Raw genomic sequence first — 25,962 nt, 5'->3', positions numbered from 1 at the left:
ATGCTCAGTTGTAATATTTATGAGAATGGAACAGTGATAAGAAAAATCACCTATGTAAATGTATTATCTAATATTTATTACGTTTACAGGTAAAAATTCCAACCACATTTATTTCCTGCTCATAAAATACAATGAATAGAATATTGTCATAGACAACCATTACTGAAACTGAACATTATTTTTTATGAACATAATTATACAATAATTATAAACATCATTAACAGTCTTGCTCTCTAAAGCAGTCACCTCTGAAGAATATAAAAACTGTTTGGAACCATTAGTAATGTATACGAATAAGCATTGGTAACGGACATACATTTACAGTTTCCAGATTCACACTGTACAATGAATACTTTCAGAAGCATATCTTAATATACTCACTTAAATTTTATATCTTTCTTTTAATCATTAGTCATTTCTTTTAATCATAGTCATTTCTTTTAATCATAATTTTATATCTTTCTTTTAATGCATACAGTGCAAGCATTAAGGAAACAAAAAATTTTAAGGTAATATACAGTAAAAATTAAACATGAAATTAAAAAAAAAAATTGTTAATTCAATATATTTTTAAGAAAAAAGACATTTACTATTAAATAGATTGCTAAAAAATACTAAATTTCTTCTCTCAAATACCATAATTACATTAATTTTAATAATTAAATCTGAATCATGTCCTTTCAGTTAAAAAAATTATAAAATGGAATTAAAAAATCCAATTCAGATTACTGGTTTTATATCTGTAAGGCAAGTAAAGTGTAACATGAAACAAATAAGAATAAAAACATACACATTTTCAGGTATCCACTGCAATAAAACATTGACTTTTCCAGATTTCTCTGTTCTCCTCGCTTTAATCTAAAATAACATAATTGTAAGAAAATAATCAGTTTAAATATATGGAGGGAAATATACATATAGATAAATATATTTAACTCTTAAATTAAAAATAGTTTATTCTGAAAAATTTAAAAATCCTTAAATAACTTTTCACTTACTAGAAAATACAAGTGTACACACACTTATTCTTTCTAGTAAATTTTTTAAATTATTGAAAATAAATAAAAAATCTCCACACTCTGAAGACAGATAAATACAACTATATTTCCTGTAAAATAATTAGTAACTAAAGCTGAAAGTTAAAAGTGAGACTGAATAAAAGTAAAGGAGGATGTATTAAGTTTGTTTAATGTAAAACAAAATGCTTCAAAGATAGTCAATGCAATAACTTTGCATACCGTTAACTTCCATTTGAAAAATGTTTCCAACATTTTTTGCCGTAAATTACCTGTATTAAGAAAAGAGTTAGAAAGAACAGAGTGAAGGAAAAAGTGTAAAATAATCTTCCTGTGCTTAAGAAAAGTTTCCTTGTGATTCGTAATATTATTCAGTTATGATTGCCCTGTGAAGAGAAACAATCTTAGTAACAGAATAATAAAGACAATAGAGAAAATGCATTTTCTCTCCAAAAGAAATGTTATGAAAATAGTTATGATATGTAACATGCAAAATACCCATTTATTACAAAGTGCAAAATATTTCATTCATTACTATTATATTAATAAAAAATATCAAATTAATAGCAATGCAAATAAAATTCCAAAGTACATGTGAAAAAAATAAAACAAAAAGTTGTAGTTTATACATTAATCTGAACTACAAAAGTTAAATTTAAAATGCGTATATGATATGTATACACTGAGTCAACAACAGTCAATAACTGGCCATTATTTTAACAATTGTTTGTCATATACATATACTTTCAGTAATAAAAATGTTTTATGTGATACAAATATTTATGTTTTTGCCTTTATAAATTTAAACAAATTAATTTTGCAATAATTATAACTTTTACAGTTTCCTCTGGTTCTTATGCTTACATTTTTGAAAATTTTATACTTGTTATAAATAATAAAACACAAATTTTTCCCTCCCAACTCACAAAAACTTACCAAGATATTTGATATTAAAATCATATTCAGGGGTCATACACATAATGAAAAGTGAAATATTTACAAACGTAGATAACTAAAACTATATTATCATTCTAGGGAAAAGATTCTGAAGTTGAGGGATAAGCGATGAGCCGCAGAGAGATTATTATGAAAAGTACTGATCGCATCGTCTTCAAAACAGAGATCTTTTTTACAGAGAAAACACTGGCAAGGTTTAGTTTGCATTAATTAAAAACGAAAAATACTAATATTTTTATGAATTTCTGCATGTGTACTGGATTATGATTCTCAAGTAAAATAATTTTAAGAATTTTAATAATGTATTTTTAACTATAAATTACTTGTGTAAAAATTCTTTCAACATACCAAATGTAACAATATTATAAATTTAAGTTAACATTAGTAAATCACACAAGAAAATCATTAAATAACATTTAAAAGTTAAAAAAAAAAAAAAAAATCAACCTCAAATTATTCTAATGTATTTACTACTGATCACTCAATGCAAATTGGAAACAACATCAAAAATCACAAATTTTGAAAATAAATATATTGATTAATTTTTGCATACAGAAGTTAAAATTTTCATGTTTTATTTCTTATGACAAGTACAAAATTTTTATACATATGGATCACAGGAATGCATAAAGTTAGTTTGCAATTTTTACAAAACTAATTTCTTCAAGTTTAAAAATGCCAAAACACGAATCTTTGCAGCATTTAAAACATTTTTGTAATTGGAAATATATGTTCAAACTGAATGGTTGTGAAAATAAAGGCCAGTTAAAAGCTTTTGTGGATACAGTGTGTGTATATATATATATATATATATATGTGTGTATTGCTTTTTACATTACGCACATACAGAGTTGAACTTTTTAATATTAAACATGGATATAATGCGATCACTTGGGGGTCATGCAACAAGCTGACCACCTGTCCAGAGTATATGCTCATGCATCCCGGGGCCCTTGGTCAAGAATGCAGATATCAGGGCACTGCAGGCCATGGCTTACTAAGAGCTGCTGTACCAGCCAGTTTAGTTTTTTTTTTTATAATGTGATCATGAATACAAGAATCTTGTACAAGAAGTCAAATTCTGTACAAAAAAAATCTTGTACAAGAAGCCATGCTAATTTTAATTTGTATTTATTTCTACACGTACGCAGAAATATTTGTACATATTTCTGTATTTGTACTTATTTAATTTGTATTTATTTCACTATAGATATGTGAAATGCTATTTAAAATGAGGAAACTTTATTACTTTCCCTCTGCTTGCTAAATGAATTTAACTTTTTACACAAACACATATGGTTCTGAATAATTCCACCCTTCCAATGAATAATTTTTTTTCATGAAAATTTCACTATTTTAAATACCTAATATACTATTAATTGCTCTCTAGGCAGAAATTTTGAAATTAAATATTAGAAAACATTTTTGTTGTAGGTGCATAAACATATATGAAGACTCCTTTAATTTTCATTTTAATTTAATCCCTCTTTGAAAGAATTTTAAATAAAGAACTTCAAAAGGCAATACTGTATTGATATATTTTGTATGGTTGTGCCCTGGAAAATAAGATTAAAAGTATATGAAGAAGGCCTTAGGTTCAAACAAATCCATCTTTTGATTCTTGATATATCTCACAAATAAGTACATGAATTCAACATGTTCTTATTGAAAACATTACATAAATACTTCATACAAAATGGAAAAAATTGGTAGTTTTCCGTTATGCATCTGGCATGCATTTTGGTGGTACTATTGTAATAACATACGAGTGTTGGTTTAATTATTCTTGTTTACGCACGCACACAAACACACACATAGTCCCCAGATAGTGTTATCAATTGGTCTTGGATGAGTTTGGCCTCTCTTTCACAGGGGCCCAAAAGTGTGGTAGATGCATAACAGAAAAAGTACCAAAATTTTGTTTTGAAAATTAAGTCAAATTTTAATTTAATTTATATACAGTACAAAGTTCGAGATCCAGACCACAAAAACACCAATAGCCTTTCACCCCCTTTTTTTAGGAATTTTCTTTCTTTCTGGTATGTTTTATGCGTGCACTTTTTATCGCCAATCTCATGATACATAGCCAATAAAGTAGAACAAGGTAGAGTTAAGCGAGGTTAAAATTATACTTTACTGATTTGAAGGAATTTCATTTAATATAGCAGACTGTGACATTCCTCAACTTTCTGATTTGATCCCGGTTATTATTTTTTGCAGGCTGTTATTATTACAGCAATTTTACAAAAATTAAAGTCTTAAATTTTCGATTATGTCGAAAACAGTTTCTGATTCTGGAGATAACACGATCTACAGAACGAAAGCACTTTTTGATGTCCATTAGACCAAAAGTGGAATCTATTATTCCGTTATTCTTTAAAACATCCCACTCGCAAAGAATAACAGAAAAAGTATTCATTAGGCTAAAAGTGACAATCATGACAAAGTGGTGATTGAATGGGTCAGACAGTGTCGCAGCAAGGGCATGCCATTGATGCGTCCAATGCTAATGGCTCAAGCCAAAATCATGAAGAAATGAACTCAAAAACTGAGCACACATATTCGACAGGTTGGTTAACCAAATTTAAAAATCACCATTCTATAAGGCAATTGAAAATTTCTGGTGAAAAAGCTTCAGCTAATACTGAAGCTGCTCAAATATTTGCAGATGAATTCATTGAACTCATCAATAATGAAAATTTATCTCCAGAACAAATTTACAGCACTGATGAAGATAGTCTTTTCTGGCAATATGTACTGCAAAATACCTTGGCAACCTCTACAGAAAAGGTTCCGATTGGTGTCAAAGATTCCAAAGTGAGACTAACAATTTTAGCAAGTGCAAATAGAGGAATGTACAAGTGTAAACTTTTTATAATTGGAAAAAATATGCAACCTGGAGCATTTAAAGGAGTAAAGATTTTCCCCGTTATATATCGTGCAGACAAAAGAGCATGGATGACACAAGCATTAATGAATGACTGGTTTGAAAATCATTTCATACACAAGGCTTGGCAACATTTGAATTTGGTTGGTTAACCTGATGATGCAAAAATTGTCCTGATTGTAGACAATTGTTCGGCTCATATTTCACTTAGTGAAAGTATGAGCCGAAAGTGAAAGTCAAGTTTTAGTGAAAGATAACTCATCTGTTATCTGCTTAGCCTACGGATATTGGAAAAGTGCACATGCTGAAATGCAAATATAAAGTAGCATTTTTAAAATCTATGTTAAATTTCTTGAATAATGGCAAGACTACTCAAGAATCTTTTGAAATAATTTAGCATAAAATCTGCTGAGTGGAGCATGGCAAGACATGGCAGGATGTGTTTCCAGATACTTTAAAAAATTCTTGGCATAATTTATGGCCAGGTACCATATTTCCTGGTGAGGATGATGAAGATGATAGTTGCGAATTTGACGGTTTTCAGATATTGCAACTGAAGATGAATTTTCCAGTTAATGGATTTTGTAAAGAAATATGGAGAAGTGGTAATAAATGAAGTTGATATACCAAAAGTTTTTCATTGTAATGACAATGCCTCAGTCATCAATCAACAGACAGTGAAATCTGTATTATGGTTCTAAATCCAGAAAATACCACTACTGAAAGCAAAGAAAGTGACAGAGAGGTTATTAAAAATGAAAAAAATTCAATTGAAAAGTTAGTTGAAATTCTTGACACAGCAATTATAGGATTTGAACAATGGAACTTTGTAACTGAACAAGAAATTATGTTTCTCTATAGAATTACAGAGAAAGTATTAGGATAAAAGCATGAATCAACTCAAACAACTTACATTGAACAAAATGTTTAATAAAGTAAAAATGGTACACAGCCAATAATGTATAGCGGATGTTATTAAGCTAGGCTAAAATTATTTTTACTGATTCTAAGGAATTTCAGTTTATGTAGCAAACTGCGCTGCTCCTTAATCTTCTAATTTGATCTAACTTATTATTTTTTGCAGACTGTTATCATTACAGCAATTTTATAAAAATTAAAGCTTGACTGATAATTTAATATCTGGAAAAATCCCAACTCTGGAATTGCCAAAGTCCTGAGAAATCTGGATCTCGGACTTTGTACTGTATACATACTTTTAAAATGTTTTATTTCAGAACACACGTTAAAAATGACATCTGGCTGAAAATTGATGTCTGTATCAGAGCTAATATCACTCCCATTAATCAATTACTAGTTTAAAAACTCAGGAAAGACATAAGATAATAACATGACAATTAATACATATTCCTTAGAGCAATATTATAATAACATGGAATGCAGCAGTTGTTAATACAATTAGAGGGAATAAAACATAATTTAAAAGAAAAGTATTCAAACAATTAAAAATAACCAATTATGCTACAAACAGAGCAAAATAAACAAATACACATTTTATTATTTACAAGTTTATCCATTCTCTTAGAAAACAGCTGACTGCTTCATTATGTATCAGACTTGACAGTGCTGCTATAATTGTAGAACCTCAAAAGCTATTCAGTAACCAGTTACAGAAGCTACTAGCTGGCAAACTTTTTTGCATGGCAGCAGAAGAATGGCTATTCTTTTGGATAAAGTTATTCTGAAGGTGCTCCACATCAGATTCAATGCCTAAGTATTTGTGTGTTTTACTATTAAATACATGATACTCATTCAATGATCACACTTTAGTAATGGCATTTAGAATCAGAAAAATTATTAGAATATAAGCACATTTTAATACAGTACAAAGTCCGAGATCCGGACATCCAATATCCGGACCTCAAAAGCCACAACCTTCTTTTTTTGCATGCTTTATGCATGCACATTTGATTTTTCCTTCCATAATAAAACACATAGTGAGTTCCAATTCTTAATTTCACTTAGGCACTAAATAAAATACCTTGTTATTGAAGAAACAATTATGTAAGCATAAATTTGTGAGGTTAATAATTTGGCTCCGTAGCTGCGTGTCTGCTTGGTATACATCTCAAACTGAAACATTATACATAGGAACAGCATTGATTTTACCCCTACTAATACTTTATATCCCTGATGCCAATCTGGCAAATCTGTTATTTATTACATTTTGCTTTCATCCCCAAATGTCTATCAATGCATGACAACTTCAGTAATGACTCATGCAGCGATGTCTAAACATTTTTTTTTAATTAGTAAATGGATAACAGAAATATGGCAACCTTTTACACTGACATTACGCTTGGCAATGATTACAGATTTAAGTTAAATGTGCTAAGAAATGTTGACAAGGAAAAATTTAACAAAAATTTCTTCTCATACGCTAAAAATTGATTTTATTAATGAAATTCAAAGGCCAAAGATTACACTTAGGGCTATTTGAATTAAAAACAATTAATATGTTATTCACACAAACGCAGAACCAGTCTCTTTGCTCTTACGGCCACACCAGACAGTAGAATTAAGGGAAAACAAAATTTTTGGAATTTGGAGAAGCACCAAGTGGCAAAATTAAGGGATGACACATTTTTACAATTTAAGGAAAGCACTGGGACCCAAAGTTTAGAGGTGGTAAAATTTAGAACTTAGGAAACTGTTTTGTAGCAGAATGTAGGACCCGCAGAGACTGCATCAAATGGTAGCTAGCGCCGGCCTTAGATAAGCCTTAAGTATATGTGGGAGTTTATTTATTCAGAACTCAGATTAGCCTTAAGCATGTGAAAGAAATATACGTAGGTATAATAAATAAACTAAGAGAATTCATGCTTAATTCAGTACGCAATAGAAACAAGACAAAATTTAGCAGAACAACTTGTCTTTTATCACCAATCTTATGATACACAGCCAATAATGTATAGCGGACGCTATTAAGCTAGACTAAAATTATTTTTACTGATTCTAAGGAATTTTAGTTAATGTAACAGACTGCACTGCTCCTTAATCTTCTAATTGGATCTAACTTATTATTTTTTGCAGACTGTTAATATCACAGCAATTTTATAAAAATTAAAGCTTGAACTTTTGATTATGTCAAAAAGAGTTTCTAATTTTGGAGCTTCCAAAGGATCTGCAAAGCATTTCGATGTCCATTAGGCAAAAAGTGGAATTGCTGCAAAAAATCGATAAAGGCATATCCGTCTCAAAATTATGCGAGGAGTATGGCACTGGAAAGTCAACTGTATATGACATAAAAAGGAAAAGGAGCTTTTTGTATTTTTTGTGGATTCCAACATCCCACTTGCAATGATTAACAGAAGAATTGTTCGTTACGCTAAGTGACGATCATGACAAAATGATGATTGAATAGGCGTCACAGTGAGGGCATGCCACTGACAGGTCTAATGCTAATGCCTCAAGTTAAAATATTTTATGGAGAAATAAACTTAAAAGCTAAGTGTGCATATTCGACAGTTTTGTTAACCAAATTTAAAAATTGTCATGGTATATGGCGGCAATTAAAAATTTCAAGTGTCCTAACATCAACAGACGGCAAAATCTGTAATTATGGTTCCAGATCCAGAAAATACCACTACTGATAGTGAAGAAAGTGGTAGAGAGGTTGGTGAAAATGAAAAAATTTCGATTGACAAGTCAGCCAGAATTCTTGACACAACAATTACAGGACTTGAACAGTGGAACTTCGTAAATGAACTAGAAATTCTGTCTATTTATAGAATTAAAGAGAAAGTATTAGCACAAAAAATGAAGCAACTTAAACAATTTACATTGAAAGAAATGTTAAAATATTAAGCTTTTTCCTTTGGTAAATTTTGATACCCATTAGATCAGGGGTTCTGAATCGGTGGCATGCGCACCACCAGTGGTACGCAAAGAAGCAAGATATTTTTAACTATTAAATTCAAAAATTAAAATCCCGACATCTTGATTAAGAATTTTTTTTCTAACACTTATAAATTTATGCAATCTGAGCTTTATTTAAGAGTGGTGGTGGTAGTAATACTTTGTAGTGGTGGTACTAAAGGTTTTCAATTTTTGTTTAGATGGTACATGTTAGTCAAAAGGTTGAGAAACGCTGCTTTAGATCATAAATGCTCTTTATTTCAGAAATTACGATTTCATATTTTTAATTGTATATTTTCTGCATGCCATCTTACTAGATTTAAATTGATGATCTAATATCTGGAAAAATCACAAATCCAGAATCGCTGTGGTCCCAATGAGTCCGGATCTCAGACTAAGTACTGTACAAATTTATAAAAAGAATTAAGCATCTAAAAATGCATAATTTTATTTTGTAAGATCCATTACGTGCCCAGACACGTAAAAACTCCAAATTATCTATTTAATATTTTACTCTGTTCAGAACATTTATGAAAATACTGATAATGGCTTAAAATTGATCTCTGTTAATGCATATTGTTAAGAATATTGTACTTAGATCGGTAATTTTAACAGGATTACACGTAAAGCTGTTGCATTTCTTTTGTAACATGAAAAATCTAAAGAGATGCTATACGAGAAAAGTAAGAATATTGAGGCAAATGCATTTAACATTGAGTAATTGGGTGTCTCGGTATTTGGGCAAGATATTGCCAAGCTGACAATGGGTTTGGTGAAAAATCGCCAAAAGTCATTGTAATGACCACTATGTTAGCTGTAACCGTAATTCCACTCTCATATTGCTTTCCAGTAATTTTGAGAAGCAGAAAGCACTAAAATATCTCGGCAGCTGGTTGAAAACTATTTTAGGCTGAAGAGAGAGCATTTGTTCTCAGTTGCTTAGTTACTGTTATTGCGAGTTCTTAGTTCCGCATGAAATGAGATAGCTGAGCCCTTTAGATGTGCTTTGCATTTGCATTGCGTTTAACGTTCTTAATGTTTAACATTAATTTGATGTGTAACTACTGGTTGTACGCTGTGATAATGTGAACTCTTGCACGAGTATTTCTGTGGAAAATTCCAAAACATTGAAGTGTTTATTTTGATAAAATAAATTTTTACTGACCTATCATCGGACCTGTGCACATTCAATCTATTACGAACCCTTATGCAAGCAATAGTATTTGTATGTTTCCAAATTAAGTGCTTTGTTAAATGCATAGCTTTTATTTTCTATATTTTTTGCATGGATTACTTTATATTTTTGGATTTATTAAAAGAAACAAAAATTACACCCTCAACTAGCTCATGTAGTATGTTTCTTGTTAAAAATCAAAATCATATTATTCTGCACGATTTATCTTCCATCCTACAATATGCAAAAATAATTTTGAAAAGTTTTATTAGAATTCAAAATTTCTTCTCTAAGTCATTTCTACTAAGAGACCAAAGTATCCATACACTTTACTTACTTTTACTTTAAGTTCTTTTAGATTTAAGATTTAATGAAAAATACAGAAAACAAACATAGAACACCCTCAGAAAAGTATACATTTCTTATTTTAATCCATATAACAGATAAATAAAATAGACTACAGTAACAGTATTCAGCTACTGATATGAAATACTACTTTTTAATTTACAGCCCAGTTTAAAGTAATGAAAAAAAAAAAAAAAAAAAAAAAATCGACCCTAGTTGGGGCACTGGAGGGCCTCAAGCTGTTATTAAAGGCTTCTACATTTAAAAAAAAAAAAAAAAAAAAAAAAAAAAAAAAAATGGTACTTTCATTAGATTTAGTGATGATCTGTAATGCATGAAAGCTCTTACTAACATACATATTATATTTCCTGAATAAAAAAATTATAGTTTATATTTAGGGGTAATTAAACATTATCATTTAATTACAGTTGGAGCCTCATAGTTTATAAAAGGCAGTAGAAAAATAAAGTATTGATTAAAATAAAAAATTGTGATTAACTTCAAAGCTTCTAAACTACAATTTACTTAAGAAATTACATATTTCTTACCCTGCTGTAAAATGTAACTGTTCCTGGATTATTTGTGCTGCCTAAGGAGGGGCTGGAATTAACTTCCACCAATTTGTACCTGATTTGCTCCATAATGTTAGCATCAAAAAAATCTTCTGTTTTACCTGCAAAACAAATCCATTAGTAAAAATATACTAGGATGCCCAAAATAAAGGTAACAAACACAAATTCCATATTATCTCAAAAAGTTCAGCGGCAATTTTAATATTAGTGCACAAATATTTCACGAGGAATCAACATAGCAGTTCAAAATAAAAAGAAGAATGATATATCTAATGGCTTTCTTACTGCATCCTACACATGCTGTACTGAATCAAAGTCCAGAGACCTAGCAGACTATTCTCCCCTTCAAGGTAATTTTGTAGCAGCAGAGCTTTGGATGCTGGAGCAATGCCGTACATGAAAACAAGCTGGCGTTAAACAACAGAGTTTCAGACAGGATGCAAAGTTTACCCTAGAGCAACATGAATAACATCCCTGCTTCTGAAGACATTTGCAATAGATTGCAAACCATTCAACATAATAGCATCCTTTACCATAATGATCACTTTCCCATATATTAGAGGGACCATAACATGTCACATACCCTAACCAAGTGAAAACGGGCCTGAGAATTAATTTGCGTAGAATATTCCAATTCATTACATAACAGGACTATAGTTGTAAGCAGAAATGACTTTTCCAGTTTTATGAAAGACTATCTTCTGATAGAACAAAATTTAGGTTTAGGTTATTCAATGCGGACAAAGCCATGGGGCTTACTGCACAAGCATGCATTTATGGGAAGCTCTCTGAGCAAAGCTGGCTTGTATTCATGTTACACAAGGGGGGGGGGGAAGTTCCTTGGTAATATTTCTATAAAATGTACATTTAATTCTAACTACTTTCAACTATCAGCCATTTCTACTTTCATTGAAAAAGTCCATCTCAATCTATCTTTCTACACAACTATAAGAACTCATTCTATCAATATTTAATGGATTATAATAATAACTTTACATATGAAAACTGAACTCACAAAAACATAATTTTTCTATTTGCTGAAAGCTACCAGTTTTGACCTTCATATCAAATATGTATGCAAATTACATTTATCATTCAAAATTGTATATCTTCTAATTTTTATATTATTTATTTGTTTATAATACTATTTTTTTTTTTATTTTATTTGAGAGGAATGTTGGAGAATATGTTTGTTACCTTAATTTTGAACATCAGAATACATATAAAATTAACAACACAATTATTATGCATATGCATAACAAATGCTACTTGTGATTTTCATAATTTTCTAGCAACATGAAGCTCTTGGCATTATATATTAACTCTGTCCTCTACAACATTCTTTATTTAATGATAATATTTCATTTATTATTATTAAATATAATGAAGCAATTGAAACCTTTATATAGCAGTCAGCTAAAGTATTATGATTACACGATGCCTATGCAGCACATAAATGTGCTGGCCATCCAATTGGATATACAACTGATAGCACAATGCAACAATCATTATTTGTTAAAGTATGCAAAAACAATATATCTATCCAAATTTCACTAAAAAATTGCTGCTTTGTTTCTAATCCACATAATCTGAACCCATAGCCAGATAAGGTCCACAAACTTTATTGTGATCAAAAGGCAAAAATTGTGCCTGTCCTGGCCTAAGCCTTGAGCACTCTATAAGTGACAATATGAAGCTACAGTTTTGTACAAGTTTGAATCTCTTACTACTTTTAATGCTGCCAGGCCAGTAGGCCCTGGTTCAAATCCCGGAGAAGGCATGGGCATTTGTAAGGAGTATGTAAGTTTTCCCAAGTTCTCTGGTCTGATAAAAACCACATACTGGAGTAATTCATTCAGTATTATAGCTTCCAAAATATTTCTCTGCTAAGATCAAGTAAAGTTTCTTATCAGACATACACGTATAAATACATGAAAAATGGAAGTTCTGTTCACTGCAATAATAACACAGTTTAGCTGACTGTTCAAAAATGAATAACTACATATACATATGTAACATAAAATAATTTTTTCTTAAAAAAAGAGGCATTTAAAATCCTCTTACTTATATTAAAACTACTATTTTGTGATTTTTCTGCTTGTTATTCCCAGAAAAGAGCATTTTTATGATTTAAATTTTTGTTGTGTATCATGTAGTAGGATTAAAAAAGTTTGGAACTATATCCAACCTTCATAACATAAATACATAGTTAAAATAATTAAACCTTCAAACATTCTACCATCTTTCCCCTCTATAGTTAAAATGGTTTAATTCATGAAAAATGATGAACTCTGCATGAGAAAGTGTTGTCCAATGATTAGCTCTTATTACTTTGTGATTTAGGAAACATTCAATTTCTTTAGGGTATGGTTAAAAAGGTGAATACCTCTAATCATGAATACCTGTAATCTGTGTTGATTTTTGGATGTAAATACACAAAATTTTTCAGTAACTTTTTCTAAAATATTTATGCAAAAAAAACTTTTTCAGAAAAATACAATGCATTTCAGTTGGAAAAGAAAAATTATTTCATTGTTGAAGTAATTTAGCATCCCTTTCTGTCTACTATTTGCCTTTTGTACTCATGGAATAACTGTACTGAAAAAATGCAGTAATTCAGTGTTTATTAATTCTAATGTGTAAGGAAGTTTATGCACTCATAATTACTTAATTCTGAATTTCCATTGATGAATACAATTAAATTTAATTTTTAATACAGTTAAGTTAGTTATAAAAAAGTTTAAATTAGAAAAGGGAAACTATTAACTATTATAAAGGTATGAACAATAATCTGCTAAATTCTCTAATTTATGAAACACATAGTCCAAAACTATGTGGACTAAGTTTCAAGAAATCTATTGTAAAACTTAATTTAACACACTCCAGAATACAGCTAAATTTGACTTTTTTCAGAATCTGATAAAAAACTGTTTTAGATGTATTTAATAGAAAGAACAGCAAACATTTAAACCACAATAGCATAAACAGTAATGTGTTATGAACTTGGGCAAAATGACAAAAAATTTTATCTTTTACGGTATTGTGGTATGATAAGAGTGAGAATTATAAATGAAAGTTACAAATATTTTGTAGATTAATTTTTAAAAAAATCTAAAAATACTAAGAAAATAGATATAGTTTATTTATTAGCAAGTTAAATAAAACTAAGACTCATTTAAATTATTATGTTATGAAGCGAATATGTTATAATGAACTATATTGTATTTCCACTGATGCTAGAAGCCCTCGAAAGATATCGACTTTACTCCTTGCGACGATACATTTAGATTTAATAGAATAAAGGCAATTCTGACTCAGGCACAGACGTATATACATCTTTCAACATGAGTCAGTCCGGATTATAACAAGAAACTGTAAGAAAAAAAGTATAATTTTACTTTATAGCACTATATTTTACAAGAGAATAGGGAAAAAAGACAGAAAGAATGGCCAAATAATAAAAAATTGTTATATTTGAAAAATTTCAATTATTATACACATAAATATGATGCCAATAATTTTCCTCAATGTGTTAATTCAGAAATAGTCTTATTAATAATATATTTACTATAAAAACCTTCCATTAATGAATAAGATGTTAAATGAACATGTTAATTTGAATGTTACACGTATAACACAGTATATTTTACATTGCCTATATAGAAGAAATGTGTTATTAAAAATTAACTACATAGAAGGAAACTAAAAAGAATGAAACTATTCTACGCATTTGGTATAATGTTACTGTTTTTATGTTAGAAGACTGGACAGCACTTCAAAAAAGTCACTTTTTATATTTTTACTATCCATTTTTGCTTTGAAGAATAGTAGTAGAGTTTCAAGAAATTGACCATTAGAAGTCCATAGTCTTATCTACACTTATTCCAAGGACAGTATTACAATGGTTTTATATACATAAAACATTGTGGTATCAGCATTAACAAAAGAGTAGGCAATTAACCAAATCTGTTAATTTTTGTTTACAAAATACACCTAAATGCATGTTTAACTGCCTTCTTATAAGAGAAGACATATAGAAAAGAAGTTCAAAATTCCATCACTCTGCAACAGTGCAATTATTATAAAACAATAACTGTAAAAGATAAGGTGTTTAATGTTTTATTTATTTTTTAATTTACTTTAAGGGGGGAATGTATCTCAAAGTACAACATAAGATCTGAAAAGCATAATCTGTAAAAGATTGATTAAAATTTATATAAAAAAATCGAGTAAAATTAATAAAAGAAGCGTAGTAGGACAGAAAAGAGAATGGAAAAGTACTACCACTGTTCAAAAATGTTTGTAGCAGAAATAAAATCTCTAATATAAAATAAAATTTAAAGAAATTGCTAGCCATTAGATGGAGAGATGCTGCAGTAAGCATCTTAAAGTAAAAGATCTTGGCACAACAAATATTCTGAGTCTTTACGATCACCAAATTTATAAAGAAATCACTACTATCAACAAGGTTGAATTTCTTTCAATACCTGTTAAAATTATCTTGTCTAATAACAAACTAGGTTAAAAAAAAAAAAAAAAAAAAAAAAAAAAAATAGTCATTGAGATGAATCTTTTAAGTCAATTTAGTTCTGACAGATGGATAACGTACAAGGACAAAAAACATTTTATAACTCACATCCTTAAAGTTATCCAAAGCCTATTATGTATCTTCTTCAGATAACTAGAATTGAATTTAATCCTTAAACTTTCACCTCAGACTGACACATATGTTCGTAAGTAAGTTTTACAATGGCACTGTGAATGGCATACTGTCTCTACAAATTTTATAAAACCTTTTCAGATAGACATGAAATGTTTTTTTTTCCCTTTGAAATTTGTAATCAACATTCAAGTATCTAATTTCTTCAACCATTTACATTTTATTTTCTCCAAATTTTAAAAGCAGTTATGCATCATGAACAAATTTTTTGTTAATCGTATCTTAGTCTTATTACAATAGAATTTTAAAATTTAAATTAATCAAGAACAAAATCTAAACTGTCTTGATCCACTTTCTACATATTCTGAAATACTTCTCTTTGAATAAAAACTTGATTTTGTAGCAATTTCAAATAGCTGTTTTAATAATAGTGGTAATAAATTCCATCACAACACTTTAAGGATTATTCTGTACACATTTCTGTAAAAATTTGCTGCAATGAAAAATATCTACTGGCAGTACTATTAGTTCAATAACATTGTTTTTGTGTGCAAAAGCACACAGCATCTAACAACAGTCAATCCATTATTAGAACCAGCAGTCATCAGAAGAATAAGAGAATCATTCAGTAAATACATCTCAGTCTACCAAAATTGGCGTACTAAGCAAACTGTCAGCCATAATTGCCAGACAACCCCCCAGTATTCATTCACAAATGACTCATCATCAATTCATATACTGCATATGATACAAATTTTGAAACAAAATGATTAGATGATGCATGACTACTTCTGTACCAAGATGCAAACAGATAAGCAGGAAGAAGCAGCTAAATCTTCTTAGAAGGAAGAATATTGCATCCAAATGGCAACATCAATCATAATAAACTGTGAATAAGTTTCTTTCTATTACTGAGCATGCCTTTCATTCATTTAGGGTGAATGTCTTTTATACCACATAGAAGAAAAGAATGTCTGTTTTTTCTTTTTGGAAATCTACTTACCTAGCAATAGTAAGCAAAAGTACGGTTAGTACCATAACTAGATAAGGACTCCAGATACTATTTTAGTCAGTAGGATAGTATGCAACTCCATTATCACACTAAAGTTCAGCACCACCCAAATGAAGAAAAATTCTTAGCATTGCACTCACTGACTATGGTAATGCCAGCAACTCAGCATTTAACAAACGGCCATTTAAGATTACCTAATATAACACTGTGACTTTATTGAATAGATGTACACATAAGATATCGTCAAACCTGCCAGAATTAAGATAATAAAAGCTTGATCATTTAAATCATGGATTCCAAAACTTTTCCATGCAATGACCTCCTTTTAAATGAATCATCAACCTTTTTACCTCCATGAACAATAGTTTATTAGATTCATGTTTATTTTTTTTTCCTGCTATTATTTTTTTATTTTACACATATAAACAAGTTTCAGGAACAAAGTCGCAAATTCTTATTGCACAAAAGTTTGATATTAATTAACGTGCTTGATGTATTAATAGAATTTTTTAATATTGGGCATGAAGTTGCTTAACTGAGTTTTTAAATCACCTCATTCAAAATTAATCAGTCCTTTTTCTTTTTCTTCCATGTAGTTTTGCATTCTTCATATTTTTTTTAAAAATTCTTATTGTTTGCATTTTTTAAAATTATTATTATTTTTTGTTCCTGTGCTTTATTTTTTAAACTGCACTTGGTGCATAAAAAATTTACATATTTTTTAAAATATCGATTAATTGCTGTGGCATATTTGCATATCCATCCCCTTAATATTTCATAGATCCCCAAGGGGTATTGACCTAATGAGAGCCCCTGATTTAGACAGACACAGCATGTTAGGCATTTAGGACACAGGAACTTTGCAGACCTTAGCGATGTTAGCAAAACTTAAATGTTTCCCCTCATCCATAGGTACCTTTGAGGTTTTTGATCATGAACAGGCACTTTATACCAAATGTGCAAATTAATTTCATTCTCCTTAAATCACCATGCATAAAATATGAAAGTGAATTAATTGATTCAGAACTGTACTCTGAAATTTATGCTATAAATTTCAGACTACAGTTCTGAATAAATAAATTTTAAGAAATGTAGTAAAATAAAGTATACAGAACATTAAAACCAAAAACATGTTTCTTAAGTGTCATTTGTATTAACAGATTGAAAAAATCTAATGTGTATACCACATAACTTCCTTGTACGGAATATTAAATTATACGCACTTTTTGCTGCATTTCATCTAAATTTATTTCCTTGAATTTCATTAGAGATATATTTCTCATTCAATTAATTCTGTTCTTAGTTTGTGGCAAGGCAAAAATACATAAAATCTCAAAATATCTTCATTAAAAATTGAAAAATATAGGGAAAAAAACTCTAGAGTTAAAACAATAATAAAAATATAATTCCCTATATTTCGTACAATTACAATTAGAGTTTCTATGCAAAAACAAGCAATTTGGCCAGCAGGCAACAAGGCAGACTTTTCGGTGCACAAAAAAGAAAGTTTACTTTTGGTCTCACTCGGCACGACACTGAAGGTGCAGAAACTGAATTCATTATTCTGCTAAGTTTCAAATGTAAGCAAATGTGGCTGCTATGATTTAAAAAAAAAATTAGGCTTTAGCCTAATTAAATTAGCTTAATGCTTTAGCCACACTTAAACAACTTTTAATTTGTTTATAATTCTACAACTATTGCATGCAGATTAACTAAAAGCATAAAAACCTTAATCAGAAGATAACAACATAATTCAATCATTTTAAATTTATATCAGAAGATAATATAATTAATATTCCTTTAGTAAATAAATTATTATTATCTTACTTTGCAGCTATTGTGAAAGTATTAGAAAAACTTGTTTTCGAATTCAATCAATTTTAGATCCTTCAATATATATATATATATATTTATTTATATACTTTTGGTGCAGCTGTTTGCAACCAAAAAGGGAGGTGCACAACTACATATTATAGCAGTCCTATATACAAAATTTCAGCATTCTGTGGCTACTCGTTTTTGAGTTATGCGAGATACATACGTATGCATGTACAGAGGCCACAAAAAAACTCTCTTCTGAATCCATTTTAAATCAGTTTTAGAATTCGTTTGGGGATAAAGAGTCCTTTACTGTCCTTATGTACAAATGTCACACCAAAACATTGTTAAATTGTATTCGATAGTGGTCAAAATGGATATCTTCATGGAACAGGATACAACATATGATGCACGGAATTTTCATGATTACAATACTTCCTTTACTTCGTACAAGGAAGTAAAAATGGGGAATAAATATTGAGTAAATTAGGCATTAAAAGATGAAGATCTGCAGTTAAAATTACCACTTACCTCATGCCCTTTAGGAATAAACACTTTTTATATATGAATTACATTAACTACATTAAGTAAATAATGTAATGTATCATAAATCTAAACCTATCTGATTTAATTTTATACAAACAAAATTCAAAAAGTAAATCTTACCAACAACATTCCTTTTTTTGTACTTATGGTGTTTTTTCCTTCTAAAGCTCTTGATGACTACCTCATCTCGACACTTGCTTGTCTTGCTTCCGTGATTATTACTTTGTTGGTTATCAAAATGGGAGTTCACATGTCGCTGTAATGCTGCCTGTGTAGGGAAACGCTGACTACAGTTGTCCACAATGCACTTGAAAGGTTTGTTTCCACCATGACTCAAAATGTGACGTTCCAACCAACTCAAGGAACATGAAGCTCGGTTATATACCTTTCATAGAAAAGCAAATAAATATCATGCATTAAGACAATGGAGAGCAAGTTCTTTAAATTTAGGAGTCGTACATAAAAGTAAGGCATTAAAGAAAACTTGCAGTCTATGATTCTCATTATTTAAATTACTTTCAACATTAAACCTGATATTTTTTTAAAAAATTTTCTCACAATGTTTTCAAAATTTTCTTACACAAACCGTATAAATGCTTAGAGACGTCATAAGTTACAATATCTACTTCTGTATTTTATCCATGGCCATACATGTAGTGGATATGTAGTGTACTATAATTCTAGCAATAGGTGTCAGAGCTTTATTTGTAAAACATTGCCAAATGTAACTTAAAATCTCCATTGAGGATTATAAAAGTTTCAAAATATCAGCAGAAACACTTACAAAGCAGACAAAGATAATCCAATGACCCCATACCAGACTACAAGAATCATCCCTAAAATGCATATTGTAAAGTTTATTAAAAATTAGAAAAATTTCTGCAAAACAATCATTTTTAACTTCATAATTCAAAAGCTTTTGCTTCAATGGGAGCTAGATATTAGAATTTTCAGATTACGATATAAGAGTAACTAAAATTATACAAATGTACCTTATATATATAAGAAAGAAATAGTCTTTAAATGCTTATCAGCAATTTGCATAATAAATGTACTACTGAAATATCCATTCATGTACAATGAAAAGAAGAGAAGCAAAATAGGTTGCTATAAATTAAGTAGTTCGCCAAGTGAATTATTCTTTGAGCAAACTGAAAAAATGTTGCCACAGTCTGACCAAAGTTGCTACAGTCTGAAAATCTACCTTGTTTGACCTGCATCTTAAATAAGAACCTTGACTTTGTGATCAACCATTAAGAGATATTTAGATGTGCTATCTTTTATAAACACCCTTTATACAATTCCAACACTCACATAACAAAAGTGCAAAAATTATGAAAAAATAAAATGGATAAAGAACACAGTGTTAGAAATTTGATTCAGAAAATGATAACAACCAAAAACATAAGGATGCATTAAATTCTGTAACTATCATTTAAGCATTCTGTTGGAACTCTTTTTGGATTCTGAATACATGTCAGATTCCAAAGCATACATGAGGTTTCTCAGCACCAATTATAGTTTTATGTAATAACGACTTCTAACATATGTATTCACTGAACGACTTCTAACTACTTTAAGTTAATATATATTACCATCATCGAGGCTCTAATAAAAATTTCAAACATGATTTAACATTTTTTTATGAATGACGATTAAAAATGCAGATAAATACAAAAAATCTTAGGTACACCTTGCACACACACACACACATGCACCAAAATGATTAAGTGCTTTCCATAACTCGAAAGCGCAGATTGGGATATTCATTAGATTTATATACAGCATTATTCTAGCATACGTATTTTGACATAAAATCGGACTTTTTCTGAAATAACATAGCAATGTTTTTCCATATTTTGATTCTATGACTCAAATTAAGCCTAGATATTAAATTTTGTAGTTTTTTTGTGAGAAATATATGGAGAAATTTTAAAACTTATCTTGGCACACTTTTTTTTTTCAGTTTGCTCCAAGAATAATTCACTTGACGAACTACTTAATTTATAGCAACCTATTTTGCTTCTCTTCTTTTCATTGTACATGAACGGGAAAAAGGTCTTTATTCATACTTTCACACAATTTTAACAGAAAAAAGGTCATCGTTCATACTTTCACATAATTTTAACAAAGTGCATAAACCACATTTGGAGTTATTATCGCTTACAACAAATACGCTAAATTTCAAAACATGCCAATATGTAAATTCACGTATATTTTAGGAAATTTTGAATAAAAAAACTCTAATTTTTACAGGTATGCTTAGAAATCCATCTACCTTTTTTTTTTTTTTTTTTTTTTTTTTGTATGTAGTAATTCAAAATTTTAAGAAAAATTATTTAAAAATAAATCATAAAAAATGGGGGAATTTTATTTGGAATGAACCTAAATTTCGAAATGTGAAAAAAAGAATCAAATAAGTTTAATAAAAAATATTAATAAATATATACAAATTCAATTAACAATGAGGAGCTAAACTTTTTACAGCCAATGTTTTAAAAATTACTTGTGTGATTTTTACAGAACTTGGCACTCTGGCATAATTTGAGTCATAGAATCGAAACATGAAGAAAAATTGGTATGTTGTTTCAGAAAAAGTCCGATTTTGTGTCCAAAATACCTATGTTAGAACAATGCTGTATATAAATCTAATGTATATCGCAAGTTGCACTTTTGAGACATGGAAAACACAAGTTAAATTTCGACAATCGGTCCAGTAGAACGGGAGATAAAGAACTATCCCATTTTTTTCTTTTTCCAAAGTAAACTTGAGCCAGTTTAGCATAATCATTTTGCTCCGAACACAGCAAAATGATTATGCTAAACTGGAAAGCATAAAAATTTAGTATGCTTTCAACAGTAATTCTATAAAATCAGTGTATGTTTTTTACAACTCTCACAAAAACATAAGTGTTTTTGATTATCCAAGCTACATCAATAAATGCACTCAATTATCCAAGCTAATGCTGAGGAAGCAGGTCATGGACAATTGAAAAACATTTACTTTGTTTTTGAGAATGTTTAACTATTAGTTGAATTACATTGTATATTTTTTAATGTGCTATTTTATCACTGTATTCAAATCCTCTTTGCTCAGCAAAGTATTCAAGAGTAGTCATTACTGTTTTGGGACTAATGTAATTTGTTAGTATCTTCTTCTCATGTATTTTCAGCATCACTCTCCCTCTTCTTTTCTCGTGATATTAGAATTGATATCTGCATAACTCAAGTACTAAAAGCTTGGCTCAGTTAAATCACCATCACCATAAAATCAAGGTTGTTCTTGATCAACACAATGAAGTTTTACTGGCATACAACCTCTTAAGAATTACATAAATCTCTGATTTCTGTTTATTTATTTCTGAATTCTAAAATATTAAATCAATTTTTAAAAGACCAAGAAGAAAATATAAGCAAAAATAACCATTAAACAATAGTTAACCAAAATGAACCCCATGATAAAAAATCAATCCAGTGATCAAACAAAATTGTGCCTTCAAATATGTACATGTAGAACTGTGTGAGGTAATTATTTAAACTAAACCTAAAAATACAATTCAGTGGTTTTTCTAAAAGCTATGGAATGCTCTAGCGTGCTCAGACTTGCATGGGTTTGTGTTCTACACAGTCTAACATATAGCATTGAGTATGAGTGTGTGGACATTGCTACACTTAGATAATCTGCATCCAGATAATCGAAAATACACTGTAACAGGAAAAACAATTTGATACATTAAATTGCACCAAAGTAGTATGGAATAATTGTATACATGAAGACTGTGCAGCATCATTATAGAAATGTTTACTTCCTAAAAAAACAGCTTGAAAATTTTAGATCAGTTTAATATTTCAAAGAAGTTAACAATAAAAATTTCAAAATATTAAACTTCATTAAAAAATTAAAATCTTACATTTAATTTTTAATACAAACTTAAGCTTTATATCCAGACTCCAGTTTAACACTTGTGAAAGAGTTTTCAGCTGAATACTTATGATAGAACCTACTAATTCAAAAATTAATGCCCAGAAAGCCAAGCTGCAGAACAGAAAATCATAAGCAACAGAATTTTGACAAATAAAAACTGCTTTATCCATAAATGCCTGCAATTCACATTCCTTTTTGGATATAAGAAAACTAATTTTCATTTTTAAAATAACTGGCAAGATAAATTTGATGTTCCTTTTTCTTAAATAAATATGGAAATAAACATTTTAACAAAAACATTTTGATTGAAGAAGCCAATTTAGTTTATTATCAAAATTATTTAGCATTTTCAGTACAGGCATCAATGCCCTCTTTTTACAGCACTCTTCAGATCACAGAACTGCAAATTTTTCATTTCAGATTAATTATTACATTTGGAAGTATATTTCACTGTCTTTTAAAATTAACACTAAATTCATGTAACATATGTAAAGAATTAACTGTCACTTTTTCATATGTCGAGTTCCAACTTAAATGCACCTTATAGTAGCTGGTTTGTTTTCATTCTGCAGAACAAAGGGCAAGACCTAACACTGGTGGTGAATAGTAAGATTCCTTAAAATAATCCTTATAGAGATTTTTTTGGTGTTGAAAATGAAAAAAATTGGTACTTTTCCGTTTCACTGGCACAAATCTCGCCAAACAGATTTTTTTTTATTGGATTTTTATTGGCAACAACATATAGTATACATATAAAAAATATTACAAAATGTTAGTTCTAAGATTTTTTTATTTTGAAGGCATAACCTTTTTAATATTGTTTAAAACTTTGTAAAAAAACCAATAAATAAAGACAATAAATTTGTAAAAAGACATTAATTTAAGAATTCACTATGCTATCATGGTTCAACATCCTGATTCGCCGGTTCATATTACATGACCCCAAGTGATCTCATCTCCCGTAAACTATGCTACATAAATCTAATTCTCTCGGTAATTATCTACATTAATTTCAAGTTAAATCTTAATTTGGAATACAAGTTTAAATGAAAGAATTATTTCAATTCGTTCGAATAGCTTACTCAGAAATTATGTTAACTGCAGTGCTTTACTTGGCTAGTGCATTCTGATTAGAATTGATGATACTCAGAAATTAAGTTAACTGCAGTGCTTTACTTGGCTAGTGCATTCTGATTAGAATTGATGAATTTAACCCTTTACTTTGCCTTTTCTATATTTTCGGCTTCGGGTAAGCAGGGTGATTGCATCCTTGACTTAATTACCATGAATGGACTTAGGACATAAAATTGCACTATCTGGTAAAAATTCTATGTAATTGTATGCCAGTATTGAAAGAAACAATCAATCTGATAAGAAATGGCTGCGACTTGTTTTGAAAATGAGGCGTAAAAGGTTACCATCAAGGATATTCCGTTTGGCATCAGTTGTACCATTATTGATGACTTTATCGCCTGCACCGGCAAAATGGAAAAGTACCAAAAAATTAAATAACCATAAAAATCTTTTAATAATCTAAAATTTCAATTTTAGCACCTTTTTAAAAATATTGTTGATCTAATTACATATGTATTACATTAATAACAACATAATAGTAAAATTACAGCAGGGATTCAGTTTTTAAGAAAATATACTGTTGGAAAATATACTTACAGTATAATGTGTCATTATTTATTTTTTATTTAACAGTATAAAAATTACTTTGAAAATACTTTCCGTAATGGATGCACAATGTGTTGTATTTACATACTAGTGCAACCAGACTTTCCAGATTTTCAGAAAATACCAAACTCTGGCAACCATGGACATAACAGTTCTTCAGTTTTAAGAAGCAATGTTACCATTTTCACACACATTCTATCTGTTATACTCCAAATTCCAACAGTTCCTAGAAACAGATCATAATATTTTTTGTTTTCAACTGAATTTCAGAATATGCAGTTATGGGACTTGCCTGCAATAAAAGCAATTCCAATTTCAAAATTTTGGGGAGATTCCAGTTTTTTTGCAGCAGAATCACTAAAATCTATTCTTATAGTATTGGCACAAAATTTCCATTAGAACAAAAGAAACTAAAACCTGCTTAACTTCAAGACAATTGCCAAGATCTATAAGTTTATTGATTAGTTTCAAGATAAATACCTAATTAAAATGCAAAATATGAGTGCAAAAATATTGTACGTACATGCCTATCTTGTTTACATAAAATATTTTATGTGTTCTTATAAAAGAGTTTACTTTCTGAAAAAATTCTTTATCATTTATACCTTTTACTCACTGCTACATTTCATTATTTTCCTTGTACATAACAATATTAAAAACATACAGTTGTGTATTCAATCAAACCTGATGCACAGGAAATCCAAATCTGATGCAAAAACTGATGCAAAACAAAGGTAAAATGCAAACAAAATTCAAGAAGCTATGACCTGCAAATCTGCATAAATTTTGGTCCCAGCATATGCAGATAATTAGAATTCTACTGTATTTAAAAGAAGCTTTCAAAATAACAATGCTAAATGATATGGGGAGGATTTACAATGTTATTATTCCTTCATTAATTAATTCAACATGATTTCTTTACTTATTAGCAAAGAAAAGAATTCTTCAAGATCTAGTTGTGTATCTAGTTGTCCCCCATGGGATCACTTGTACACAGAGTTTGCAATAAATATCCCCTCCCCAAAGCAAATTGGTAATAATTTCTATTCTTCTAGGGCACAAATCGCATGCTTACTGAAAATAACAACACTTCCTTTTAACCTTTTGACAGGCACAAGGTTTCACTGAGAAATCCAAAATTTCCAAAAATCGCCAGGAGAAGGAGATATTTTCTTGATTTTAATTTTAAAAGGCCCCTAGTACTTTAGTACACTGATGGGAAAAAAATCCCAACATCACGGAGCAACTGTGCTAGAAAAATTAAATTTAGAAGGTGTGTTTATACATCTGAAAGATGATTTGTATTCAAATTTTATGCTAGGCACTAAAAGCATCACTATGAACATACAAATTGGATTTGCTTTAAATACGCGCTGTAAAGTTTGTAAACATTACTTATAGTTGAGATTTGATGTTGTGAGTTGATGTTAGTCAAGAATGCCTTTAAGAAGAAGCCATTATCAACAGAATTTGAATAAAAGCATGTTATAGGGC

At 29.5% G+C, this 25,962-nt stretch overlaps 1 protein-coding gene across 2 annotated transcripts in view; it reads right to left on the bottom strand.

Moving 5' to 3' along the window:
- LOC118179772 (uncharacterized) overlaps nucleotides 1-25,962 on the bottom strand; it is a 141,470-nt gene that overhangs the window by 13,078 nt on the left and 102,430 nt on the right. The window contains exons 3-5 of one of the 2 annotated variants that reach the window (XM_085821746.1): nucleotides 18,984-19,248; nucleotides 10,804-10,928; nucleotides 791-858 (exon numbers count right to left, since the gene is read on the bottom strand). In XM_085821746.1, coding sequence (XP_085677872.1) covers nucleotides 791-858; nucleotides 10,804-10,928; nucleotides 18,984-19,248 — 458 coding nt within the window. Of the gene's footprint in view, nucleotides 1-790; nucleotides 859-10,803; nucleotides 10,929-13,956; nucleotides 14,200-18,983; nucleotides 19,249-25,962 lie in introns of those variants that run through there. The other variant, XM_085821747.1, reaches the window with a different exon arrangement.

Source organism: Stegodyphus dumicola, chromosome 8 (genome assembly GCF_044657685.1).
Source record: "Stegodyphus dumicola isolate Sdum_Otavi_A_Nest chromosome 8, ASM4465768v1".
Classification (NCBI taxonomy): domain Eukaryota; kingdom Metazoa; phylum Arthropoda; class Arachnida; order Araneae; family Eresidae; genus Stegodyphus; species Stegodyphus dumicola.
The sequence above is the reverse complement of the archived record's forward strand: the minus strand, read 5'-3'. Positions and strand labels throughout refer to the sequence as shown.